At 37.7% G+C, this 23,454-nt stretch overlaps 1 protein-coding gene across 2 annotated transcripts in view; it reads left to right on the top strand.

The window, feature by feature from the left end:
- LOC306864197 (seizure protein 6-like) overlaps positions 1-23,454 on the top strand; it is a 47,335-nt gene that overhangs the window by 15,694 nt on the left and 8,187 nt on the right. For both annotated transcript variants that reach the window (XM_079408003.1, XM_079408002.1), the window contains exons 2-9: positions 4,878-5,474; positions 8,526-8,653; positions 12,121-12,313; positions 19,566-19,751; positions 19,961-20,129; positions 20,408-20,574; positions 21,042-21,236; positions 21,762-21,900. In XM_079408003.1, coding sequence (XP_079264129.1) covers positions 4,878-5,474; positions 8,526-8,653; positions 12,121-12,313; positions 19,566-19,751; positions 19,961-20,129; positions 20,408-20,574; positions 21,042-21,236; positions 21,762-21,900 — 1,774 coding nt within the window. The remainder of the gene's footprint in view (positions 1-4,877; positions 5,475-8,525; positions 8,654-12,120; positions 12,314-19,565; positions 19,752-19,960; positions 20,130-20,407; positions 20,575-21,041; positions 21,237-21,761; positions 21,901-23,454) is intronic.

The following is a 23,454-nucleotide window of genomic DNA, read 5'->3' as shown; positions in this document are numbered from 1 at the left end:
TCCACACTTTAATATATTCCACAAGCTGCCAACAATTAATTCATAAGCTTTCAGGTATAACGGCACTTTTTCCACTCGGCTAAACTGGCAGGGAAGAGCTGTTAATGTATGAGCTTAGTAAATGATACACGCTGTTCACAAAAACACCTACACAATTACGCTTTACTTTGTTTATCGCTGAGCATGAGTCAACTTTTACTCTTTCTACCTGCTGCCCAAAAGTGGTTTATTATAAAAAGTAAACTTTTGAAAAGTGTGTGTGTATATGTGTGTGTATATATATATATATATATATATATATATATATATATATATATTCACACTCAAACACTGACTTTTTTACAGGATTTGAAAAAAATGCAGCAATGAATGTTCTAAACAGTTTTATGCTCCATTGTCACGTCTCATTTAAATTACATGCTTAATTAAACAAGTTATATTTATTTAACTTGCTGAATTAAGCAAGCGATTTGATGAACTTTTAAACATTTCTTACACATTTGATTAGGCTTCCAGAAGACATATCTATACACAGATTATCTATGTATGTATGCATGTAGTCTGATCAAATGTGTAAAATAAACAATGTTAAATGCGCAGCTGATATTACTCCTAATTGGAAATGCAAGATCAAGTTGAATGCATTGCATTGTGAGTTTGGTTCGTCCCTGTCCAAAATTCTGCCCTGGAGAACTTGTTTTGATCGAAGCAACCACAAATCTTTTTAAGAACGGAGAGCTTCATCCATCAGTGTCAGCTCTAATATTGCGGTTCCTACTGATGTCCGTTAGGCAGGTAGGACCTTTGTTTTGGCCATTTATGTTTTTAGACATGTTGACTTGCAGCATGCTGCACTCTGACACCTGCCTGCCAAAGCGAATAAAAGCAATTTCAGACTATTTAAACACCTCAGTGCTCTCTTCGTCTCTCTGCGGGATTCTCACAGGCTGGAAAAAAACATGCTGGATACGTGAAAGACTTGCGTAGCTTGACTTTAGCCTGCCTGATTGACATGAAAGCAACCAACCACAATTTATTATTATTTGCTTTTACATGCCGTTTAGGGGCCGAATTATCTGAAACAGATTATAATGCATGTGTCAGCTTGAGTCTAAGGAGAAGTTTATGGTGGTATTTATGCACTGGGATTAGTCTTTCCGTGTCACAGTCTATAAAAACACAGTTGAATTGCCTCTTTTAGAGATTAATGACAGTCTACAGCTTCAGGTTTAATCTGACTGGAAGGTCTGACATCGTGTGGCTTTGCGAAGCAGCCGTTTATTGCCACTGAAATGATCTGATCACACTTCTATTACAGAAAGTGTCATCTTGATAAATGGGATTCACTCTGGAATGACATGTGCTCTATGTGTTCTTAATAGGAGAGAGATTGTGAGGTCAGTGCTTGATTTACAGCTATTTTAAGGCTTCAGATCGGTTTATTGTTTATTGGAAAGAGATTTCAGGATGAAAGGAGGATGTGCTTGTGAGCAGTTTGTGAGCCTCTAAACAATGTGAGGAAAGAATCCAGTTTATGCACCCAGATTTATTGTGTGATTTATGGTCTTGGAGAAACAAGAGCATGTAGCATTTTAATTGCACAGTCAGCATTTGTAAACAAAAGTTTGACTTCTGGAAACAACACAAGCTAGTTAAGTTTTTTGCTAGGCCTAGTATTACTTATATACTAACATATTTATTAATATTTTGAATTAGCATTTATTTGTATATTTTTCTATTTTCATTTAAATTTTAGCTTAAGTATTAGTAATTTTATGTTTTTGTTAATGTTTTAAATTATTCAAAATTATTTAAAACAAATATTTTTAATCATTATAATACTTAAGCTTCAACTTATTTGATTTCAGTTCTATTTAATTTAAAAAGCATATCCAGTATATTTTTAATAGGTGGCATATATTTTCAGGTTTCTTAGTTTAGGTTCATCTAATTTTGATATTATTGGGGGTTTAAGCTTCATTTCAATTAACAAAAAATATTTTTTATATTTTTAGTTTGTTTTCGTTTCCATTAATGATCACTGTAACGGAATATGTGGTTGTCGATAAAGTAAGTAACGAAAAGGGGATTGGATAAAGATTAAAACAAATACAAAGCAATAAGACAGAAACATCCATGAGATTTTACTGCACCCATTGTAGTTTTCAGCTTTCCGACCTTTTTAGTACCCAACAACATTTTCAGCCCACAAAACAATTACAATCCACAACTGATTATCTTAATTCTGCCTTCTCCCAATGTTCACTAGCACCCTATATAGGCTGATCCAATAATAAAGAAGAGCTGTAGCTCCTGCTGAGAGTTTGACTGTGCGCTGATCTCCAAAAGCCGTCTCCAAATCTCTGATCCCTTTAGGATTCGTCTGCCATTTACAGTCTGTTTCAGGGATGTTCTTTTTATCTTATACTGTCTTCACTGTGTCGCCAAGCTACATCCTGTTAGAACACATTGTCATCTAATTCCCTAATTAGGGAGTAAAAACACACTCGAGATCTCAAGCTGTTTGAAAGCAGAAATAACAGTATGTCTCTGAGGTATCTGCTCTTCTGGGGTTCACAATCTTCCTAGGGCTTTGTTTTGAGATGTATAGGATGTACTATGAAGGAAAAATAAACCTTGATTGTTTCTGGCTGTCACAAAACACTTTAAAAGGGATAGAAAATGAAAATCTGTCATTTACTCACCCTCAATGTTCTTCCAAATCCATATGATTTTCTGTCTTCATGTAGAATATTGAAAGGAGGATTTTGAGATTTGAGAGCTAGAGTGGAAAATCAGAAAAATCATGAGTTGAGAGTGACATGAGGGTGAACAAATGATGACAAGTTTGATTTTAAGGCAAACTGTCCCCTTAAGACTGATTTAGCAAAAACACAATTATAGAGACTTTAGTGCTAGCATGAGAGAGTCTACACATTTGCAACTAAATTTTCCTAAATCCAGACAGTGTTAAAGTCCCAGTGGAGAGCTGCTGTAATCCTATAGGAATGAGATGATGATCTGACAGCAGTTCAGTACAGAACTTCCCTCACATGTCTCAATAATGGAAGCACTTCCTAACAAATAAACACAACTCCAGATGTTGTTTTCAGCACGGCGATGTCGCACAAGCAGGTTTTCTTTACTGGTAGCAGGAAAACAAAAGGATTTCCTTCACACTTCAGTGAAATATTACAAATATATAAATAAGACCAGCAGAGAGATGCCAACATGTGCAATAGTGGTGGACATGTTCAATAGCATTTTTGTAGCCAAAAAAGGTATGTTCATATAAAGAATATATTCAACAATAAACCTACCCTGAGAAACATTCACTGGATTAAAAAGTATGTGCGTGTGTGGGTGTCATGGTGGGGACATAAATGGAGGTCCCCATGGGTACAAAAGCTTATAAATCATACAAAATAAGTTTTTTTTTTGAGAACATAAAAATGCAGAAAGTTTCCTGTAAGGGGTAGGTTTAGGTGTAGGGTTGGTGTAGAGCGATAGAAAATACAGTTTGTACAGTATAAAAACCATTACGCCTACGGACAGTCCCTACAAGGACAGCTGGCCAGACGTGTGTGTGTGTGTGTGTATTATGATTCTGAAGGATCATGTGGCTGGAGAAATGATGCTAAAAATTCAGCTTTGAAATCACAGAAATAAATTACATTTTAAAATATACATTTTGAAAACAGTTATTTTAAATAGTAGAAAATATTTCAAAATATTGCTGCTTTTGCTGTACTTTGGATGAAATAAATGCAGGCTTGGTCAGCAGAAGAGCCATCTTTGGCCTATACTGACGCTACAAAGAGGATTATGGGAAAACCAGGCCTCATTAATATTCATGAACTCATTACCATAGCCATTCTTACTAGTAAAAATGGCATTTCTAGATATCTATAAGTTTTTTACTAGTTAAAATATTAAGATATCAGTAATTGTATTTTCACTAGTTGCAAGGGTAATTTCAGATATCAACTTTGTTGATATCAATAATTGTTTTGTTACTAGTTGAAATGTTAATTCTTGATATCAGTAAATGTATTTCAACATGTTACATTTGTTATTTCTGATATCTGAACATGCATTTCTGATATCAATATAATTTCTGATATCTAAAATGACTTTCTTACTAGTAACAATCACATTCATGATATCAGAAATGATCACTGTTACTAGTGACAATTTAATTGTTGATATCAAGAATAGACATTTTTACTAGTAAGAATTGTATTTCTGATATGTGAAATTGGAATTTCAACTAGTAAGAAATTAATTCTTGATATCAACAATTGATTTTGAATGGCAGCCTATGGTGACATTTAACTAGTAAAAATACAATTACAGATATCAACAATTTAATTCTTTATCAAGAATTAGCATTTTAACTAGTGAAAATTTTATTGTTGATATCAAAAATCAACATTGTTACTAGTGGAAATGCAATTTCTGATATAAAAAAAATAGATATTCCTAATATCAAGAATGAGCAATTTAACTAGTAAAAATCGAATTGTTGATATCAAGAATTCATATCCTGAGAATGAATAAAAGTCAAAACGGCTTGCCATAGCTGTACAGAATCTCGAGATGGAGGCGCCAGAACTGATAGAATGTGCTCTGTAGCGTGATACTATGATATTTCTTCAAAAGCAGATCATGGAGACATTTTTATCAACAATCAAAAATCATCATATCGATTGATTATCGATATGATAATCAATCGATAACACCCCCCCCCCCCCCCTTAATCTTTCATATTTTACATTGGCCCTATGGGGATCTGTAGAGCCCAGTTTAAAACTTCACTGCCTTAGACCAGACTAGGTTTGTTTAGTACTAATTTTCTAACTGTTTGGACTTTGCAGAAGATGGAACTTTACAAACTCAGAAAGGAGGAGAGTCAGAATCAAAGAAAGAGTTTGACCCTTTCACCAGCAAACAGGAGCCACCAACTGATGTCCAGCATCTCACCACAGATGCGGTACCAATCCTCCCCAGCCTAAGACTGCTCAAACTCCACTCAGCTCTGCTGACCAAGAGCTTCAAGGGAGATCAGCAGTTTTTTAAAGAGGCGCCGCACACCGTCCCAACAGTCTCTACCTCTACATCCAACACTGAACATTCACTTCTGGTGCCTCAGGAGGATGCAGCAGTCTTCTCTGACCTTGTGACCACATTGACCATGACTGCAGCAACATCTGTGGAACAAAGGAGGCCCAGCAAAAGCAGAAGTAGAACATCAGAGAAGATCATGGTCACCTCTCAGCCTCTCAAAAACCCCACCATTCCAATAAGCACTTCCACAAGCACAGGTCAAAAGACAACTCTCAACACAACAACAAAGAAAGCCTTTGACAAGGAAAGTACTTTGCCACCCCTGTCTCTGTCAACTTCACCCAAGAAAGAATCACAGAGGCCGGATGGGAAAACCACACCAGGATATTTCTCCGAGACCTCTCCAGGTACATTAAAGAACATTATAACAGATTGATATGGATGGATATACTGTAGATATTGATAATATACTGTATATGGATGGTTCTAGATGGATATGGATGGAAAGATTAATATGGAGAGATATGGATGCTAGAATAGATCCGGACACATATATGAAGACATGGGTAGATATATATGGATATGGATAAACAGATAGCTATGGATCTATATAGATACATATGGCAAGATATGGATGACTAGATCTGGAGATCTAAGATAGATATAGATATGGATGCTATATTATTGCTCTTTTGTTGATTTTGATTGCCTCCATTGTCCTCATTTGTAAGTCGCTTTGGATAAAAACGTCTGCTGAATGACTAATTGTAAATGTAGCCTAAATGTAATATGGGATAGAAAGATATGGGTATGGATAAATACAGATGGGTATGGATAGATAGATAGATGTATATAGATGGATATGAATAGTCAGATGGATATTGATGGATATGAATAGTCAGATGGATATTGATGGATATGAATAGTCAGATGGATATTGATAATACACTGTAAAAAATTTCAGACCTCCCCAAAGAAGTCTACCAAACAATATTGGCCCAATTAAATATTTTAAATAGTAGTAGCATACATTTTTTGTTTTACCTAATTTAAAAATGTATATTGGTAAATGTATAGTGCTAAAGCAACCTCACTGAATTGTTTATTCCCTGTCGTCCCAAAAGAAAATGAAAAAGTTATTAAATGATACACTAAACACTGCCACATTTTAACCCTTTTAATGAAATATACAACAATATTGTGAAAATACCTTAAAATTATAAATACATTGAAATTTTCTACACAATATAACTTACAAAATCATGCATTTTAATTATCATAAGATACACAAAGCTGATGAATTGCACCTTATACATGGATACATTCACAAACATGCAGAAAATGTCAAAGACCATCAAATAATCATAATTTTATTAATGATAATTTATCTGAGGTTATTTCAACCAGTGTTAAGGTTAATGTCACTGAATATTACCATTCTCACAAAAGGTACTCTGAGCTCATTAAACTGCATCTTAACTATTTAAACATTAAACATCAAATACATTCACATATTAAAAATGTCAAAAACACCATCAAATGTAAGGAATGGGGAGGTTACTTCACCCAGTGTTTAGAGTAATTTCACGTGAACTTTACCATTCTCACAACAGGTTCTTTACATGAAACTGCATCTTACACTTCAAATGTTTGGCCAAAAAAAACTCATAAGAGGTACTTTGAGGTTAAAATTCTGTCATTCATTACCCTCATGTCGTTCCACATCAATAAGACCGTTGTTTCATCAAAAATTTCACCATTGCATTTCATCAAAATTATTTCAATTTGTTTTCTGAAGATGAACAAAGGTCTAATGGGTTTGGAACGACATGAAGGTTAGTAATTAATGACATTCAGAAATTAATTCATTTTTGGGTAAACTATCCCTTTAAGTCCTTGTTGTACTCCAGGATGAGTGCATACAATAATCCAAAAAAGTACAATAAATGCATTTACAAAGTCTCCTAAATTGTGAAGCACCAGCTCCATTTCAAGAATTCCCATTTTCATTACAGTTGTGTGGCTCTCCAATGGTTCTGTACTCTGTAAAACTTTCTGGGATTTTATCGATAATGCTAATTAGACAATATTTTGCTGACCGTGTTATTGTGCTGGTATCTTAAGGACTACCGTGGACAGCCAGCTCCTAAAGTTTTTGATATGAATGATTTTTGTTGGCGAAATAGAGAAAAAACAGGCAATAATGTGTCTAAAACGCATCTTGTCTTTTGAACTGTTGTGAAAGACTGAATAATGCAGAGCAAAAACGCACTGTAAATGTCTAATCTTCATCACGGAACGGAACATTAATGTATTCGTGCACTCTAGGCTAGGCGCGTTTTGTTTGGTTTTTGCGATATACAGGATAATGTCAAATCCCACATTGTTAAAACAACAATTGCAATATTAATCACAGACGACATTTATCGCACATCCCTACCAAGAGATCAGTACAGGCTAAACTAGATTATAAACGCCAACATGACACCAGTAAAGGCATGAATTCACTGTTATTCTGCTAAATATAATGTAGTGCGTGAAACATGACTTAATAAATACAAAGCTCACCATAACCTTAATGATAGAAAAATGAATGTAAATTTTAAAATTTCACTTAAGACCTTCAGCTAAAATTACCACAATGCATTTTTTTGTTTGGGGAGAATTATTGGGAAGCAATTTGTTGAGTCGATATTTATTTGTCAGTTCCCGCAATTTTTCAAAATGTAAATATTTACAGTGTAGATATGGATGGCTAAAGATGTATATGGATACATAGATATGGATAGTAGATATACATAAGTATGGCAATATATGGCTAGCTAGATGTATATGGATAGATAGCTATGGATACAGATGGGTATGAATAGATATTATATAGGTGGATATGGATAGATACAGATGATATAGATGGGTATGGAATGGATAGATAGATTAAGATAAATATAGATAGACAGATAATGATATTGATGGATATGATATGGGTGGCTAGATCTGGAGGATATAGATACATATGGATAGAAAGAAATGGATAAATACAGATGACATATGGATAGATAGATGAATATAGATAAATATGGATCGATAGATATGGATACTGATGGATTTGAATAGATATGTATAGATGTGTATAATTACATATATTAATGTGTAGATATATATGAATATGGACAAGTGGATATGAATAAATATGGATGGATATAAATGACTAGATAGAGAGAATATAGATGGATTTGGACAGGTAGATAAATATGGATATAGATGGATATGGACAGCTACAGATGGCTATGGCTAGATATGGATGAAAGATATAGATTGTATGTTGATCTCTATGACAATGCACAGGCTTCAGAGCTAATGCAGGATTATTGCACAGCCAACAAAACATAAGACAGCTGTAAAAGGGGTGACTTCAGATTGGTGCCCTTTTCTCTCTCTCTCTGTCTTTCTTTTTCCAGCTCACTGCGATATGAACTTCACAGACGCCGAGGGTTATATTCAGCTTCCCCCGGATGTCTCGTTTGATTCCCACATTCATTGCACCTGCCTGGTCACTGTATATCTGGGTTATGGCGTTGAGATTCAGGTCAGTACTTTTTCATCTAATGCTTTTATCATATGCAGATTAGGAAACGAGTCTCTTTCGCACATCTTTGTCTCTCAAGGGCAACAGAGTGTCATTTCCATCTCCTCTACACTTAACATTGAAATTGCATAAGTGTATCCAGAAATTTAAAAAAAACTCTCAGCCTGTTCCTACAGGCTCAATATGACAGGATATTGTTTTCTGTGCTTTCTGCATAACTACATGGACATGAGATAAATATGTTCATTCTCCTTAACAGCAAGTATGGACTTAGAAGCCTTACAACTGCAAACAGGCCACTGCAATTGTAAAATTGCTATAGACGAACAGTGCTTGAATGTGTGCCAGACAGTAATGCAAGAAATGATTATGAACAACAGAGGTAAACTAGGTGCTTTTTTAACTAGTTACAAAGAGGATTTACAAAGTGTCTTACTTCATTACTCAAGCCAAGAGAGAACAATCAGTTCATTTTGAGCAAATGAAGCATCGCAGACAATGTCTACTCTGCGTTTCATGCAATCAGGTGGAACTTGTTATTGTTCCTGTCAGCCATCCAACTCAATATGGTTCGATCGACTGCACTGCAATTTCTCAGACCTCTAATTTTGGATTGATCAGAAGAGAGAGAAGTGCATTTAAAAACTGATTGTGAGGAGACAGAACATTCCATATAAACGTTTTAGAGAAATGCAGACAGATGCTGCCAATTCTCTCTCAGGCATTTATATAGGCCTCCAGTCTGAAGTTGTGAAAGTTTCCATATGGAGTTCCAGGAAGACCGTCATGTTCACAAATCAGTGTTTGACTGCAGCACAGCTGCTGTGTCAAATGAAACAATTTTCCTCTAAAAGCCCTATACAGTAGATACGTTGGAGGAGAGTGACTTTGCTGAATCATACATGTGATGCTCTCTTGACTTTCTGAACATTTTAGATGTGACGGCCTCATCAGGATTTTGACTACATTTGATCTCTGCGCTGAATTTAGTTTTCTGAGTACTTGCTTACAATATTTACCAACAGCTGACATTTTTCATTTATTTAAAGGTCTGTTTGAAGTCTCAACTTTTTCATTTGTAATGCATATTGATCTTATTTGAGTTGAGGCAGATCATGAAAATGCTGAATGTTTATGTTTTAGGATATTATATTGAGTGTAAAATAAAGTTTAATGCACTGAATTGATAGCAAAATGTATCCTACAAACTTAGAAAGTTCTGATCATACATTTGAGTCAAGAGTCCTTAAAAATAATTGCTCTTTCCTGACATCTGTAATTCTCCAAGTGGCCAATTTAAAGCCAGTGATTTTGAAATGTGCTTGCTCTGGAAGGAGATGCTAAAGGTTCACTGGCCACATATTTGTTTGAATATGGATGTTTAAAGATCCATGTGTTTACAAATCAGGACAGCTAAAAGCTGCGGGTTCCAACTCCAAAGAGGTCAAATGCAATACCATTATGCCCATATTTGGCAAAAAAAAAAATAGAGATTTAATTCCATTGTCACATGATGAAATAATTTCAGAAAGAAATTCCCCCGGTAACATTGTACAGTTTTGACTCACCTAAAAGAGCATGCTCATAAGAGTCATTCTTTTGGGAATCAGTTAGACTGGTTGTACTAGCTATACTTTTTCACGAGCCGTTAACAGAACTGAATATAATTTTTTAAATAATTATTGGTGAAAAAGCCTTGAACTTCACAGTGCATTTTCAATTCCATATGAAAAGTCTCTGTTTTATGTGTTTTCTGATACTGCTATGAATTGTGTGACAACATTTCTAGCTAAGTTTGTACTCCTTTTGCTGATTGGCTATCAATCATTATCTTTTATGAAACCAAGGTTGTGGTGATTCATGGCCATTTGCTGTGATTTGTGGAATAGATGCTGAAGTACATGAGTCAGCTTCCCACAAAATCCATAACATATATTCTTTCATAGAACTTCTAGATAGTTGTGAGAAGTTCATGATATAATAAATGCTTGTGTGCTGATGAATGGGTGGACAGTGTTTAGTAGTGAAGTTGGAGTTTCAGTTGAGATGTAATTAGAGGTACCTTGTATTCACAATGCCGTCTCTCCAGAGTCCAGTGCTCTGTCTGCCAGAGCCTCATTAACTTTCCACAAACTGGTCTGCTAGAGTCCACAAAGGTCCTGTGAAAGGCCACAAATCATTAAGATTCTCAACACCGTTTCATTTTAATTGCTTGTCGACCTGTTGACCATGACAGCACTCATATTATTCCATACACACTGCCCTGCTAACCCTACCCAGCTTAGGGGTCAGGGAGCATCAACCGAACATCTGATGACACACTTTTAAACCTAGTTCATGGAAATTAAGGTCTTTGTGCTTGTTCGGCTGGCATTTGAGTTTAAATAGCTCAAATTATAGCAGAGCAAACGAGCTAATATTCACAGAAAGGAGTCACTTGAACCTGAGGACAGTTTCAGGGTCTTGGCACCACATCTGAAATGATTTTTCAGTCAAGGTCTCAGTTGAGAAATTGCTGTCAGCTGATATTAATTCACCCTGGCTCCAGTATGTGTCATAAAAAGTAGAGAGATGTAAAGCAAAAGAGTGTCAGGGACGGTTATTCCTCTCAGCGTGCGAGACTGACAAATCACAAGGGAAAGAGAAAAGCAAAGTTATTGGAAATATGAAGCTACATTTATCATGCAAGTATTCAAATCTATGCAATTTTTTTGTGCAGGTCATCAGCTCCTTCACCCGCTGACAAATGACTTTACGTGGCTTCATTTAAAAGGAAAGAAGGTCTGAAACTCTGCTCTGGGTCTAGCATTATTTGTTTGCAAATATCACTTTGGTTTTAAGCTAGCTATCTACCACAGAAGGGAATGATGGAACAAAGTTGTATGTCTCTTTAAATGGACTTTTATACCGCTTTGTGTTACTGTGGTGTGACAGTTTTAAACGCAGTGACTGCTAATACAGAATTAACCTACAGTCTGTCATAAATGTTATGTTTACCTCTTATTCATCCACATTTAAAAAAAATACCGGGACCAAATTAATTTCTTGAATTTAGGTTCCATTAAGCTAAGGCTCTCAAATGTGCATTCTTTTGCGAATGAGAAACTAATTACTGCAGCAACGCCGTTTCAAGTTCAAGTTCATCTCAAAACATAGACCAGCTTTTTTTTTTTTTTTTTTAATCCTTAAAGGTAAAAACATATCAGTGTGTATCAGTACCAGCTCTGATACAACCGGGCAGCTCAACACTTCACACAACGCTGTTCAATATGCTTATCTCAATGACACATGCAACAAAACCAATCAGAAGAACCTCCACACACACTTTCATATTCTGGACCCACTGAAGTGCACCCGCAACACAATTTCAGTTGAGCCGATCCTAATAGATATCTACACAGATGCAATCATGTAAGTCTGGAATATCACAGCCTACCTTTTGATCTGATTCTGCCCTTGTGCTGCAGGTGCTGAATGCGAGTTTGGATGATGGGATGGAGGCGGTTCTAGAGGATCTAGGCGGACCCATGGCCTCAATTCTGGCCAACAACTCCATGTTATCCAGAGGTCTGGTGCTGCGGAGCTCTAGTAACCAGATCTCAGTGCAGTTCAGCAGTGAATGGCCCACTCAGCCTGGGTTATTACTTTTGCGGTATAGAGGTACCATCTCACTGTTTTGTGCTAATACTTTTAATGATTTGCCTTTAATATTAAGAGGAAAAATTTATTTGCTATAGGTGTCTTACAGAATCTGGCCTACAGAACTATAAACAAATGTTAGTACTGATTGGTTTATAATGTTATGGAAATAAGCCTCAGGAATAAAACATCATCTCTCACGCTAAAGTCCTTGAGGGGTTTGATACTGATGGCACTCCTCAGTGTAAACATGTTGAGGTTGTTTTCCAGAGGAGACAAACAGCATCTGTCTGTTTTTTGTGTGTGCGTGTACACATGGGCAAAGAAATGTCCTAATACACCTTTATTTTCAGGCAGACAGCTCAGATTACAGTTGATAATGACTTTTAATATTTTTATAATGGAATTTATTCCTGTGACATAAAAACTGAATTTATATAATACTCCAGTATCTAGTGTCACATGATCCTTCAAAAATCATTCCAATATGTTTATTTTGTGCTCAAGAAATTTAACTTATTAGCCTACTTTCATAAGTAAAAGTTGTGCTGCTTAATATTTTTGTGGAAACATAATTTTTCAGGAATCTTTGAATAAAAAGTTCAAAAGTACAGCATTTAATTGTGTGTGTGTGTGTATCCTATATATACATACACACACATACATACATACACACACACACACTCACCGGCCACTTTATTAAGTGCACCTTGCTAGTACCGGGTTTGACCCCCTTTTGCCTTCAGAACTGCCTTAATTCTTCTTGGCATAGATTCAACAAGGTGTTGGAAACATTCCTCAGAGATTTTGGTCCATATTGACATGATAGCAGTTGCTGCAGTCACGCAGTTGCTGCAGATTTGTCGGCTACACATCCATGATGCGAATCTCCCGTTCAACCACATCCCAAAGGTGCTCTATTGGATTGAGATCTGGTGACTGTGGAGGCCATTTGAGTAAAGTGAACTCATTGTCATGTTCAAGAAACCAGTCTGAGATGATTTGAGCTTTATGACATGGTGCATTATCCTGCTGGAAGTAGCCATCAGAAGATCAGGAAGGGGCTTCTGCCAGGCGGCTCCAGTCTCGTTGCGAAATGACTGACACATAAATAACTATTTTTTTACTATACTACTGTGAGTGTATTTGCAATAGGATATAACAGCTCCGGGTGTCCACATACAGGACGATGACGTTGTCCTCTATTGTTGTTTCAGATTTCTGCCTCAGCTCGTAATCACGTCACTACTAGAGTAAGCTCCTGATTGGTTAACGCGGCGCGAATATCCGCCAAAATTCTGATTTTTCAATTTGCGCGATTCGCGCGAATCACGCGTTACGCGCGTCAACGCCCGAAACGCTCAGTTCACGCCGCCTCATTCGCGCGAATCTTAACATGTAAATCACTCGCGCTTAACCCTTCATTCACGTCTGGTGTGAACGCAACGCACCATTAGAGTTTCATCCCCCTATCTGATGAGAGCATAAGTATTGGAACAGTTGCCTCACAGGTCTTTCTAAGTGATCAGCTGTGTCCTGTTGCATTAATTCTTCAGATATTAAAAGCAGGGAATGTGTCCTATCGGTTATATCCATTACTTCTGCATTCTGAATCTTGCATTCGATGATGACACACACAAACCAGGATGAAGATGAGGCAGCTGACTTTGAGAGAAAAGTAAACAATTTGGATGCTAAAAGAAAAGAGGAAGTCAGTTAGAGTTCTAGCAAAAACAAAGGGCATGGAGAAATCAAGAGTTTGGAAACCACCAGCAACCAACAACGACCTGATCAGCTGAGAAAACAACCGTAGTTGATGACAGACAAATCATAAAAGCTGTGAAAATGAATCCTAAAAGACGTGTCTGTAAAATCACCAACAACTTCCAGAAAGCTGGGGTGATGCTCTGACAATCTACTGTCCTCAGGAGACTTTGACACAGAATTACAGATGCTACACAGCAAGACCTCTGACCAGCACCAAAAATAGAAAGGCAAGATTAGAGTTTGCAAAAAAGCAGAAAGGTGAGCCAGAACAGTTTTGGAACTGTGTTTATGGACCGATGAGACAAAGATGAACCTTTATCAAATTCAAGTCAAAGTCTGCTTTGTCAATTCTGCCACATGTACAGCACAGAGAATTGAAATTGTGTAACTCTCAGACCCTTGGTGCATACCGTTAACATTAAACACTGACAGTAGACGTAAAAATACAGATAAATACAATATACAAATGAGGACATTGTAGAAAAAAAAGAGATAGATAAAGTGGCATAAGGCACATGGCAGATAGAGTGCAAACCAGTTAAATAAACAAAACTGTGTGTATATATATATATATATATATATATGTATAATGAGTGTAGTGCAAAAAGAGCTTATCAGTCTGTTAAAGTGATAAGAGTTCAGAGAGCAGTCTTTAATCATACTGTCAGAAGAGGTAGTTTGCAGTCAATGCTGGATGAGTGATCAGTCCAATGCTGCACAAGTGACTGGTGCGGGTCACAGTTTGTAAGTGGGTGGGGGGTGGAAGGTCCTGGGGATGTGGGGGGTATGGGGAGGTCGGAGGGTCAGAGTTCAGTGGTGCGTGGGGTAATAGAGGGGAGGGGGGGGGGGCAAGGTCGGGAGGGAGTTCAGCTTCCTGACAGCCTGATGGAAGAAGCTGTCCTTCAGTCTGCTGGTCCTGGCCTGGAGACTCCGCAGTCTCCTCCCTGATGGCAGCAGACTGAAGAAGCTGTGTGGGATCACCTGCAATGCAGAGGGCTTTGCGGGTGAGACGGGTGCTGTAAATGTCCTGGAGGGAGGGGAGCAAGACACCAACAATCTTCTCAGCTGCTCTCACTATGCGTTGAAGTGACTTGCGGCAGGATGCGTTGCAAGCGCCATACCACACAGTGCAGCTAGTTAGGATGCTCTCAATGGTGCCTCTGTAGAAGGTGCACATGATGGGGGCCGGGGTTCTGGCTCTTCTCAATTTGCGAAGGAAGTAGAGATGCTGCTGTGCTTTCTTGGCCAGTGCCGCAGTGTTGTTAGTCCAAGAGAGGTCCTCTGTGATGTGCACACCCAGGAACTTGGTGCTGCTCACTCTCTCCACAGTCGATGGTCAGAGGAGCATGCTGAGTGTGCACTCTCCTGAAATCAACAACAATCTCCTTCGTCTTCTCCACATTCAGAGAGAGATTGTTGTCACTGCACCACCCGATGGGAAAGTGATGGGAAAGCAAAAATGTGGAGCAAAAAAGGGAACTGCAATGATCCCAAGCATACAGTCTCATCTGTAAAGCATGGTGGAAGTGGTGTCATGGCAATTTGTGTGTATGATCAAATCATTTTCTAAATTTTGATACATTAACTCATCCTTATATACAGTATATATAAATAAGACTAGATATATAAGATCAAATCATTTTCTACATTTTGATGCTCTCATTAAAGGAACACTCCACTTTTTTGGAAATAGGCTCATTTTCCAACATCCCTAGAGTAATACAGATGTGTTTTACCGTTTTTGAATCCATTCAGCCGATCGCGGGGTCTGGCGGTCCCAAAATTAGCATAGCTTAGCATAAATCATTGAATCCGATTAGACCATTAGCATCTCATTATAAAATGACTAAAGAGTTTCGATATTTTTTGTATTTAAAACTCGACTCTTCTGTAGTTGCATCGTGTACTAAGACTGGCGGAAAATGCAAAGTTGTGATTTTCTAGGCTGATATGTCTAGGAACTATACTGTCATTCCGGCGTAATAATCAAGGAATTTTGCTGCCGTACCATGGGTGCAGCAGCGCAGCGCCTGCTAATAGTATAACGTGACCACCTGTTTGCACAGGGAGCTTGCCTTGCAACCATGGAGACATTAGTAAGAGACGATTTAGAAAACATTTCCTTTGGTACAGAACCTGAACCATATCTGTTTGAACCTGAATACACAGAAGACGAACTTTTACATACATTTTGGCAAAAGGCTGCTTGTAAAGCTGATTGTGAAACCACGGACAGAGCACTTTCAATGATTCAAATGCCACTCCCCCCTTCTACAGTAAATCAATATAGCATAGTAGGCCTACAGTCTTGAGCAGTGCTAATTTGTTACTCTGAAAAAAAAAATCGGATCAGTTTTGGTGATAGGGCTGTATTTTGTACCACAGAAAATTCCGATAGGCAATACTGACAATTACACACGTTTCTTTTAATCAAACTATGCACTACCTCTCTAGAACTGTACAACAGAACTAATATATACTGTATAAGACAAATGGTCGAGCAAATCTGATAGTAGGGCTGTGCAATTAATCGGATTCGATTAATTGCACAGCCCTATCTGATAGCATTACACAGGCAGCTAATGACAACAGCAGTGCTTTTTCAATGTGGTCAAAAGTGATAATAATGTTACACTTACAGCCATGGGTGATGATCCACTTGGTCCTGTCTGTACTCTGAAGATTGTTGGGATAGCCGTATTCTTTAGATGCCGTACCATAGTATGGGTAACACTTTCCATGTTTTCCAAATAGTCATCTGGTCCAAAATGATCGGAGCAAACACGCTATTTCTTGATTGATTCTACCGGTGTTTTCAAATCTATGTTCAGAGCAGCTAGCCATTGATTCTTTTGTTGCTTGTTTTTCGTTGGAATTCTATGAAACATGACGGTGGAATACACCTTCGACTTACTATTACAGCCCTTTACAACGCACATAACCATGGCTAATCGCACACAGGTAAATCCAGCCACTAAACTCACAGGCTGTAACTCAGCAACTACACAAACATAGTGCCGGTCACTTTGGAAGTTACCTAGATGGGGACTTCTTTCAGGCGCTGCGTAATATCATTGCGCCTGCTGCACCCATGGTACGGCAGCAAAATTCCTTGATTATTACGCCGGAATGAGAGCATAGTTCCTAGCCATATCAGCCTAGAAAATCACAACTTTTCATTTTCCGCCAGTCTTAGTACACGATGCAACTACAGAAGAGTCAAGTTTTAAATAGGAAAAATATCGAAACTCTTTAGTCATTTTATAATGAGATGCTAATGGTCTAATCAGATTCAATGATTTATGCTAAGCTATGCTAATTTTGGGACCGCCAGACCCCGCGATCGGCTGAATGGATTCAAAAATGGTAAAACACATCTGTATTACTCTAGGGATGTTGGAAAATGAGCCTATTTCCAAAAAAAGTGGAGTGTTCCTTTAAGTCATCCTTCAAAATTCCAGCATCCTCTGGGTTTGGCAGACACCAGAGTTGAAGTTGCTGGCCAAAAGCCTGTTGAGTTTAAATGCAATTGAAGCACACGTAAACGCCGCTCCTGCTGCTAAACAGAGATCAATAGCGTTTGTCCCAGAGAGAGATTAAATAAGAGAGAGCTATAATGCATCTCTGTGCTCTATTGATATTTATGCACTGGGGTTAAATGCTCTGTTCAAATGGTCAAGGGCTCAATAAATGCTATTAAGGCAGAGAGATGCCGCTCAGAGGCCATGAAGAGCACTGATACACTCACAAAAGCAGTCAAATTAATGAACCATTCGGCATATGATGACCTTCCCATGATATGATGCTCTTCGGCTAGTATTTTACTCATAACATCTAGCTGAATTAAACGATTAATGGTTGCACCATGTTAGAATGCAGAATTTCAAAGCAAAAGCATACGTTTTATTTACTATCAGTCCAGTTTTCCTTGAAAATAGTGCTGGAATATTTAAAAAAAAAAAAAAAAAAAAAAAAATTCAGTCCAGACACCCCTATTTTTATGCAAATTATTATAGTTATTATTTGATGTTTATATATTATTTCATGCTTATATTAATTAAATTAAAAATGACAAAAATGTGTCATTTTATTTGTTTAAGCAACCATATAACAATGTAGCATTTAAGATCTCTTCAGACTTTTCTTCCACTTGCTTCCACAGATTATTGTTTGATTACTTCTCCACTTATTTTAATCATGATGCATTAAGTTTCTTTTTTTAGACTCTGTCAGCTGACCCTGAAACATTTTTGTTCTGCCATTTTAATTCCCTTTCCATTATATGGAAATGTCTGTCAGTGGCTCTTTTTCTGCTGATAGACGGATTGGATTAGTGTTACACAAAACCCTGGCATCTGTTGGCCGTAACCCCCAAGAAGTGAATCTGCTCTGCTGAGCTTGAACTGAGTCATTATTAGTAATAACTAAACAACTGGGCATTATGGAACATTAATCACCATGGAAACAGAGAAAAGAGGGCCAGTTATTTCACAGCTGGTGAGATCAGCTGGACATTAAATGTTGCTTCCTCACATTTAACCAGCACCTGATCGGTTTAGTGACAGATAAGGGAGCCTGGGTCAGATTCAAACATCTGCTTTTGGTCTTTTTGCTCAGCTCTGTTTCTGTGGCTCAGTTGCACTAGCAGCGCTAAGAACAAAGGTTCAGTTCCCAGGGAGCGCAAATAGTGATAATATGTGCCTCATGAAAATGTAATTGCTGAATTAGAGGTCAAAGGTTACAGAACTTGTTTTCAGTGTCTGCCTATTTCTAACAAACAAATTCCGCCACTTTCAACTACACTTAAACAAAAAAATGCTTTTTAGTAAAGTAAAGTCGTGACGTATTGTCAAGTATGGTGACCCATACTCGAAATTGGTGCTCTGCGTTTAACCCATCCAAGTGCACACACACAGCAGTGAGTAGTGAACAAATGCACACACACACACACACACACCGTGAACACACACCCGGAGCAGTGGGCAGCCATGCTGCAGCGCCCGGGGAGCAGTTGTGGGTTCGGTGCCTTGCTCAAGGGCACCTCAGTCGTGGTATTGAGGGTGGAGAGAGCGCTGTACATTCACTCCCCCCACCTACAATCCCTGTTGCTGTAATTTTAAGTATTTTTGTCTTGTTTTCCATTTGAAATATCTAAATTCTAATATCAACACACATTTACTTGAGAAGGGAAATTATATTAAGTCTTGTTTTCAGAAAAAAAAAAAAATTCTGAAGTTTTAAGTTGCTTAATTTTGATAGATTCTTTTGATAGACAAGACATAATATCTAATAGCTCTAATAGTCATTTTACTTCATAGAAAATGTATCTTGATTTTAAATGTTATTTGTGATGGAAAACTAGTAGCATATAATTTTTTGCAGTATTTAATGGCTGCCTTATAGCATACTGTAAGTGTCTAATTTCAATGCCACAAGCATCACCAAACAATTTTCAGATGAATTTTACATAGAGTCATATACCATAAATTTCTGTTTCTCTCTTCAGCCTTTGCTCTGAGTTGTGCGTCCCCGCTGGCCCCTGAAAATGGTGAAGTATCAGCCACTGGTCTTCAGGTGGGGGGCGTGGCCTATTTCTCCTGTCTGATTGGCTATCAGCTCCAGGGCCCCTCCTCTCTCACTTGCCGAAATGCTACCACACCCTACTGGAGTGGCAGAGAGCCTAGGTGTCAAGGTATGAGAGGACAACCTAAAACAAACTACGCCTGTATGTACTGTCTTGACATTGCTACAGATAAAAAATTATGACTTGTGATTTAGTTGCATTTAAATGGACCCATTTTTGGCAGTTTGTTGGAAATCTGTGCCATGGATAATGAAAATAAAGGGAACTGACTGCAGCAAATTCACAGCAGTTTCTTGCTTTTTGTCTTTCATGCCTAGTTTCTTGTGGGGGGATGATGAAAAATGCCACTCAGGGTCGTATCGTCTCTCCGGGGTTTCCAGGAAATTACAGCAACAATCTGACATGTCACTGGGTACTGGAGGCCCCTGAGGGCCATCGGCTCCATGTTCACTTTGAGAAAGTAGCACTGGCTGAGGATGATGACAGGCATGTGCTTTGTTTTTATTTTTTTTACTTGAAGTATTTTTTATTTAATATTCTCCAAAATATTTCCCAAAATTGATAATAATAAGAAACGTTTCTTGAGCACCAAATCAGCATATTGGAATTATTTCTGAAGGATCATGAAGACTGCTGATAATTCAGCTTTCCCTTCACAGGGATAAATTACATTTTAAAATATATTTAAATTTTTGCTCAAATAATCTTGATCTGTTCACACAATTACTCTTTAGCGATGCTGACATCCTTTTGTTTGTTTTCAGGCTCCTCATAAAGGATGGGAGTAACATTGACTCTCCGCCACTGTATGACTCGTATGCAGTCGAGTATCTGCCCACTGAGGGGGTCACCAGCACCAGCAGGCATCTGTTTGTGGAATTCACCAGTGACGAGACGGACACATGCACTGGTGCTGCCATCCGATATGAAGGTACATATTTCCTGTATTTCCTGAACATGAGTTATTCTTGTCTTCCAGTAATTTTACAAAAGAGCTTGTTCACTTCTGCCTCTCATTAGTTCTGGTCTCTATAAGGCCTGAACAAATTAGTTACAGCGGCTGAAGAAGAACAGAGAGGGCCAGATAGAACAGATGTTACCTAGAGACAAAAGATTACTGGGTATATTTATAGAATTACAGGTTCACCATGACCAAAGACTACTGACAAACAACATCCTACTGAAACAACCCTATAAATACTAGATTGCTAGAGAATGCATGAACTGATATAATGAGTGGCTTGACTGCAGTGTAAGTCGCTTTGGATTAAAGTATCTGCCAAGTGCATAAATCTAAATGTAAAAATACCTTTTTTCTGTTTTTGAGAAAAACATAAATAATGAGCACTGTTTTTTTGTTGTGTTTATTATATTGTGTAAATTTAAATTTTTCTACAGCATTTGCTCAGGGCAGCTGTTATGAGCCGTTTGTGAAGTATGGAAATTTCTCCACAAGTGATCCTGCATTTGGAGTTGGTTCTGTGGTGGAGTTCACCTGTGAGCCTGGTTATACACTGGAGCAGGGTGCTGTTATTTTAGAGTGCGTAAATGATGAAAATCCACAATGGAATGAGACCGAACCAGCCTGCAGAGGTGATTGTGTGTGTGTGATGTCTCTGTCAGCATGCTGATTGATTTATAGTCTAATCTTTACTTAATTTTTGGGTCATTTTTGTCTGATTTAATATTTGTTTTTCCATGCCATTTGAAGTCAATATGAAATCCAAATAATCCCTTTCTGTTCGTAAATTCACCCAAAAATGAACATTGATTTACTCACCCTCATGTCTTTCCAAATCTTTTTGACTATTTTTAGGACATTTTGAAGAATATCGCAGCATTTTTATTTTTTTTGTCCTTATGATGAAAGTCAGCTTTTTTTTGCAATTTATAGCAACTACACATTGAATAAAAACATAAAAGGCAAAAACACACCCAATTCATAGTTTTTATTCATAATTTTAAAGATGTAGAGTTAAAAAATCAATTTACATTGTTATATTGCTCCCTCTGAAGTGATTTAAAAGCACATAACGACCTAATTAGGACTTCCCAAATCAGTAATACAAACTTCCCAGGAAGACTTGAACCGAACTAAACCATTTGTTTGTTTTACAGCGGTGTGCAGTGGAGAAATAACAGATTCAGCAGGAGTGGTGCTTTCTCCAAACTGGCCTGAAGCATATGACAAAGGCCAGGATTGTATCTGGGGTCTACATGTGGAGGAGGACAGGAGATTTATGCTGGATGTCCAGGTGTGAGTATCTGAACCTCTGTGTATGTGTGTGGACAAAAAGGATAGATGGTTATATTTTAGGACTGTCTTTGTGTGGCTAAGTGTGTGTGTTGCTTTTCTCCTCTAATGAGAATGCTTTCACTTCTCTATTAGTATTCGGTACAGTTCACCACCTTCCAATTACAGAGGAACAGTGTGTGTAATGACAGCTGATTAATTGATTTAGCACAGACATGGAGGCCACCCATGGACTCATTATCACTCAGCACTAATGGGCCCACATTCAGGTGCCAGGCTGAACACCTGGATAGGGGTCACACCTGCACATGTTACTTCAAGGCAATAGAGCTTCTTCGATATCTCAGTGACCCATAATGAGATGTGCACTCTATTGTATTGAGGTTTGATTGTGACTTCTTTCATAAGTACAAAAGATCTGAGAGAAACATCATGACAAATAATATTTGATAGAGATTTAAACAGAAAATTACAAATAGTTTTGGGGCGTTATTGGTGAGTTTGGACTTGTGTGGGTTGGTAATAGGAGGGTATGGGTTGGTATTTGCAAGGTATAGGTAAGTTTAAATTGATATGGTTGGGTTTTGTGATGTTATTGGCAGATGCTTTGGTGGAATAAGAGGGGATTAGGATGGTATGAATTGGTTTGGAAGGTATAAGTAGGTTTGAGTAATATGGATGGGTTTTGTGGAATTATTGGGTGGTATGAGTTGTTTTTAGATGGAAGGGATGGGATTTATGGAGTTATTGATAGGTTTTGTGGTGGTATGAGTGGAGATGTAAGTGGTATAAATTGATTTGGAGTAGTATAGGTAGGTTTGAATTGATATAGGTGGGGTTTGTGAAGTGTTTTTTGGGGGGGGGGTTGAGGCAGTATTAGAGTGGTATGAATTGGTTTTGGGTAGTATAGGTAGGAGTGATATAGATGGGTTTTGTAGTGTAATTGGGAGATTTTGTGGGGTATGAGGGGGTATTAGTGTGGTACTGATTAATTTTAGGTGTTATACTGTATGTAGGTTTACAGTTATATGGATGGGTTTTATGGAGTTACTAATGTGTTTGTGGTGGTATAAGTGAAAATTTGAATAATTTATGAATTAGTTTATGGACTTTGATGGGTTTTGGCACAGTATTTGTAGATTTGGGATGGGATGGTACAGGTGCATCTCAAATTAGAATATCGTGAAAAAGTAATTTTTTTCTTGTAACTTGTTAAACTGTAAAGTCAAAATCCAGTATCTCAAAATATTAGAATATTTCCTAAGATCAATCAAAAAAAGGATTTGCAAAACAGAAAAGTTCAAGTTCATTTATGATTAAGATCAAGTTCAAGTATGTTAATTTATGCACTCAATGCTTTGTCCGGGCTCCTTTAGCACAAACTCCAGCATCAGTGAGGAATGGCATGGAAGCGATCAGCCTGTGGCTCTGCTGAGGAACTATTGAGCCTTCAGCTCGTCTGCATTGTTGGATCGACTGTTTCTCATCTTTCTCTTGAAAATATATCATAGATTCCATATGGGGTTCAGGTCAGGCATGTTGGTTGGCCAATCAAGC

This window comes from Barbus barbus (assembly GCF_936440315.1).
Source record: "Barbus barbus genome assembly, chromosome: 45".
In the NCBI taxonomy this organism is placed as follows: domain Eukaryota; kingdom Metazoa; phylum Chordata; class Actinopteri; order Cypriniformes; family Cyprinidae; genus Barbus; species Barbus barbus.
Note: the sequence above shows the minus strand (reverse complement) of the source record. Positions and strands in the feature narration are given on the sequence as shown.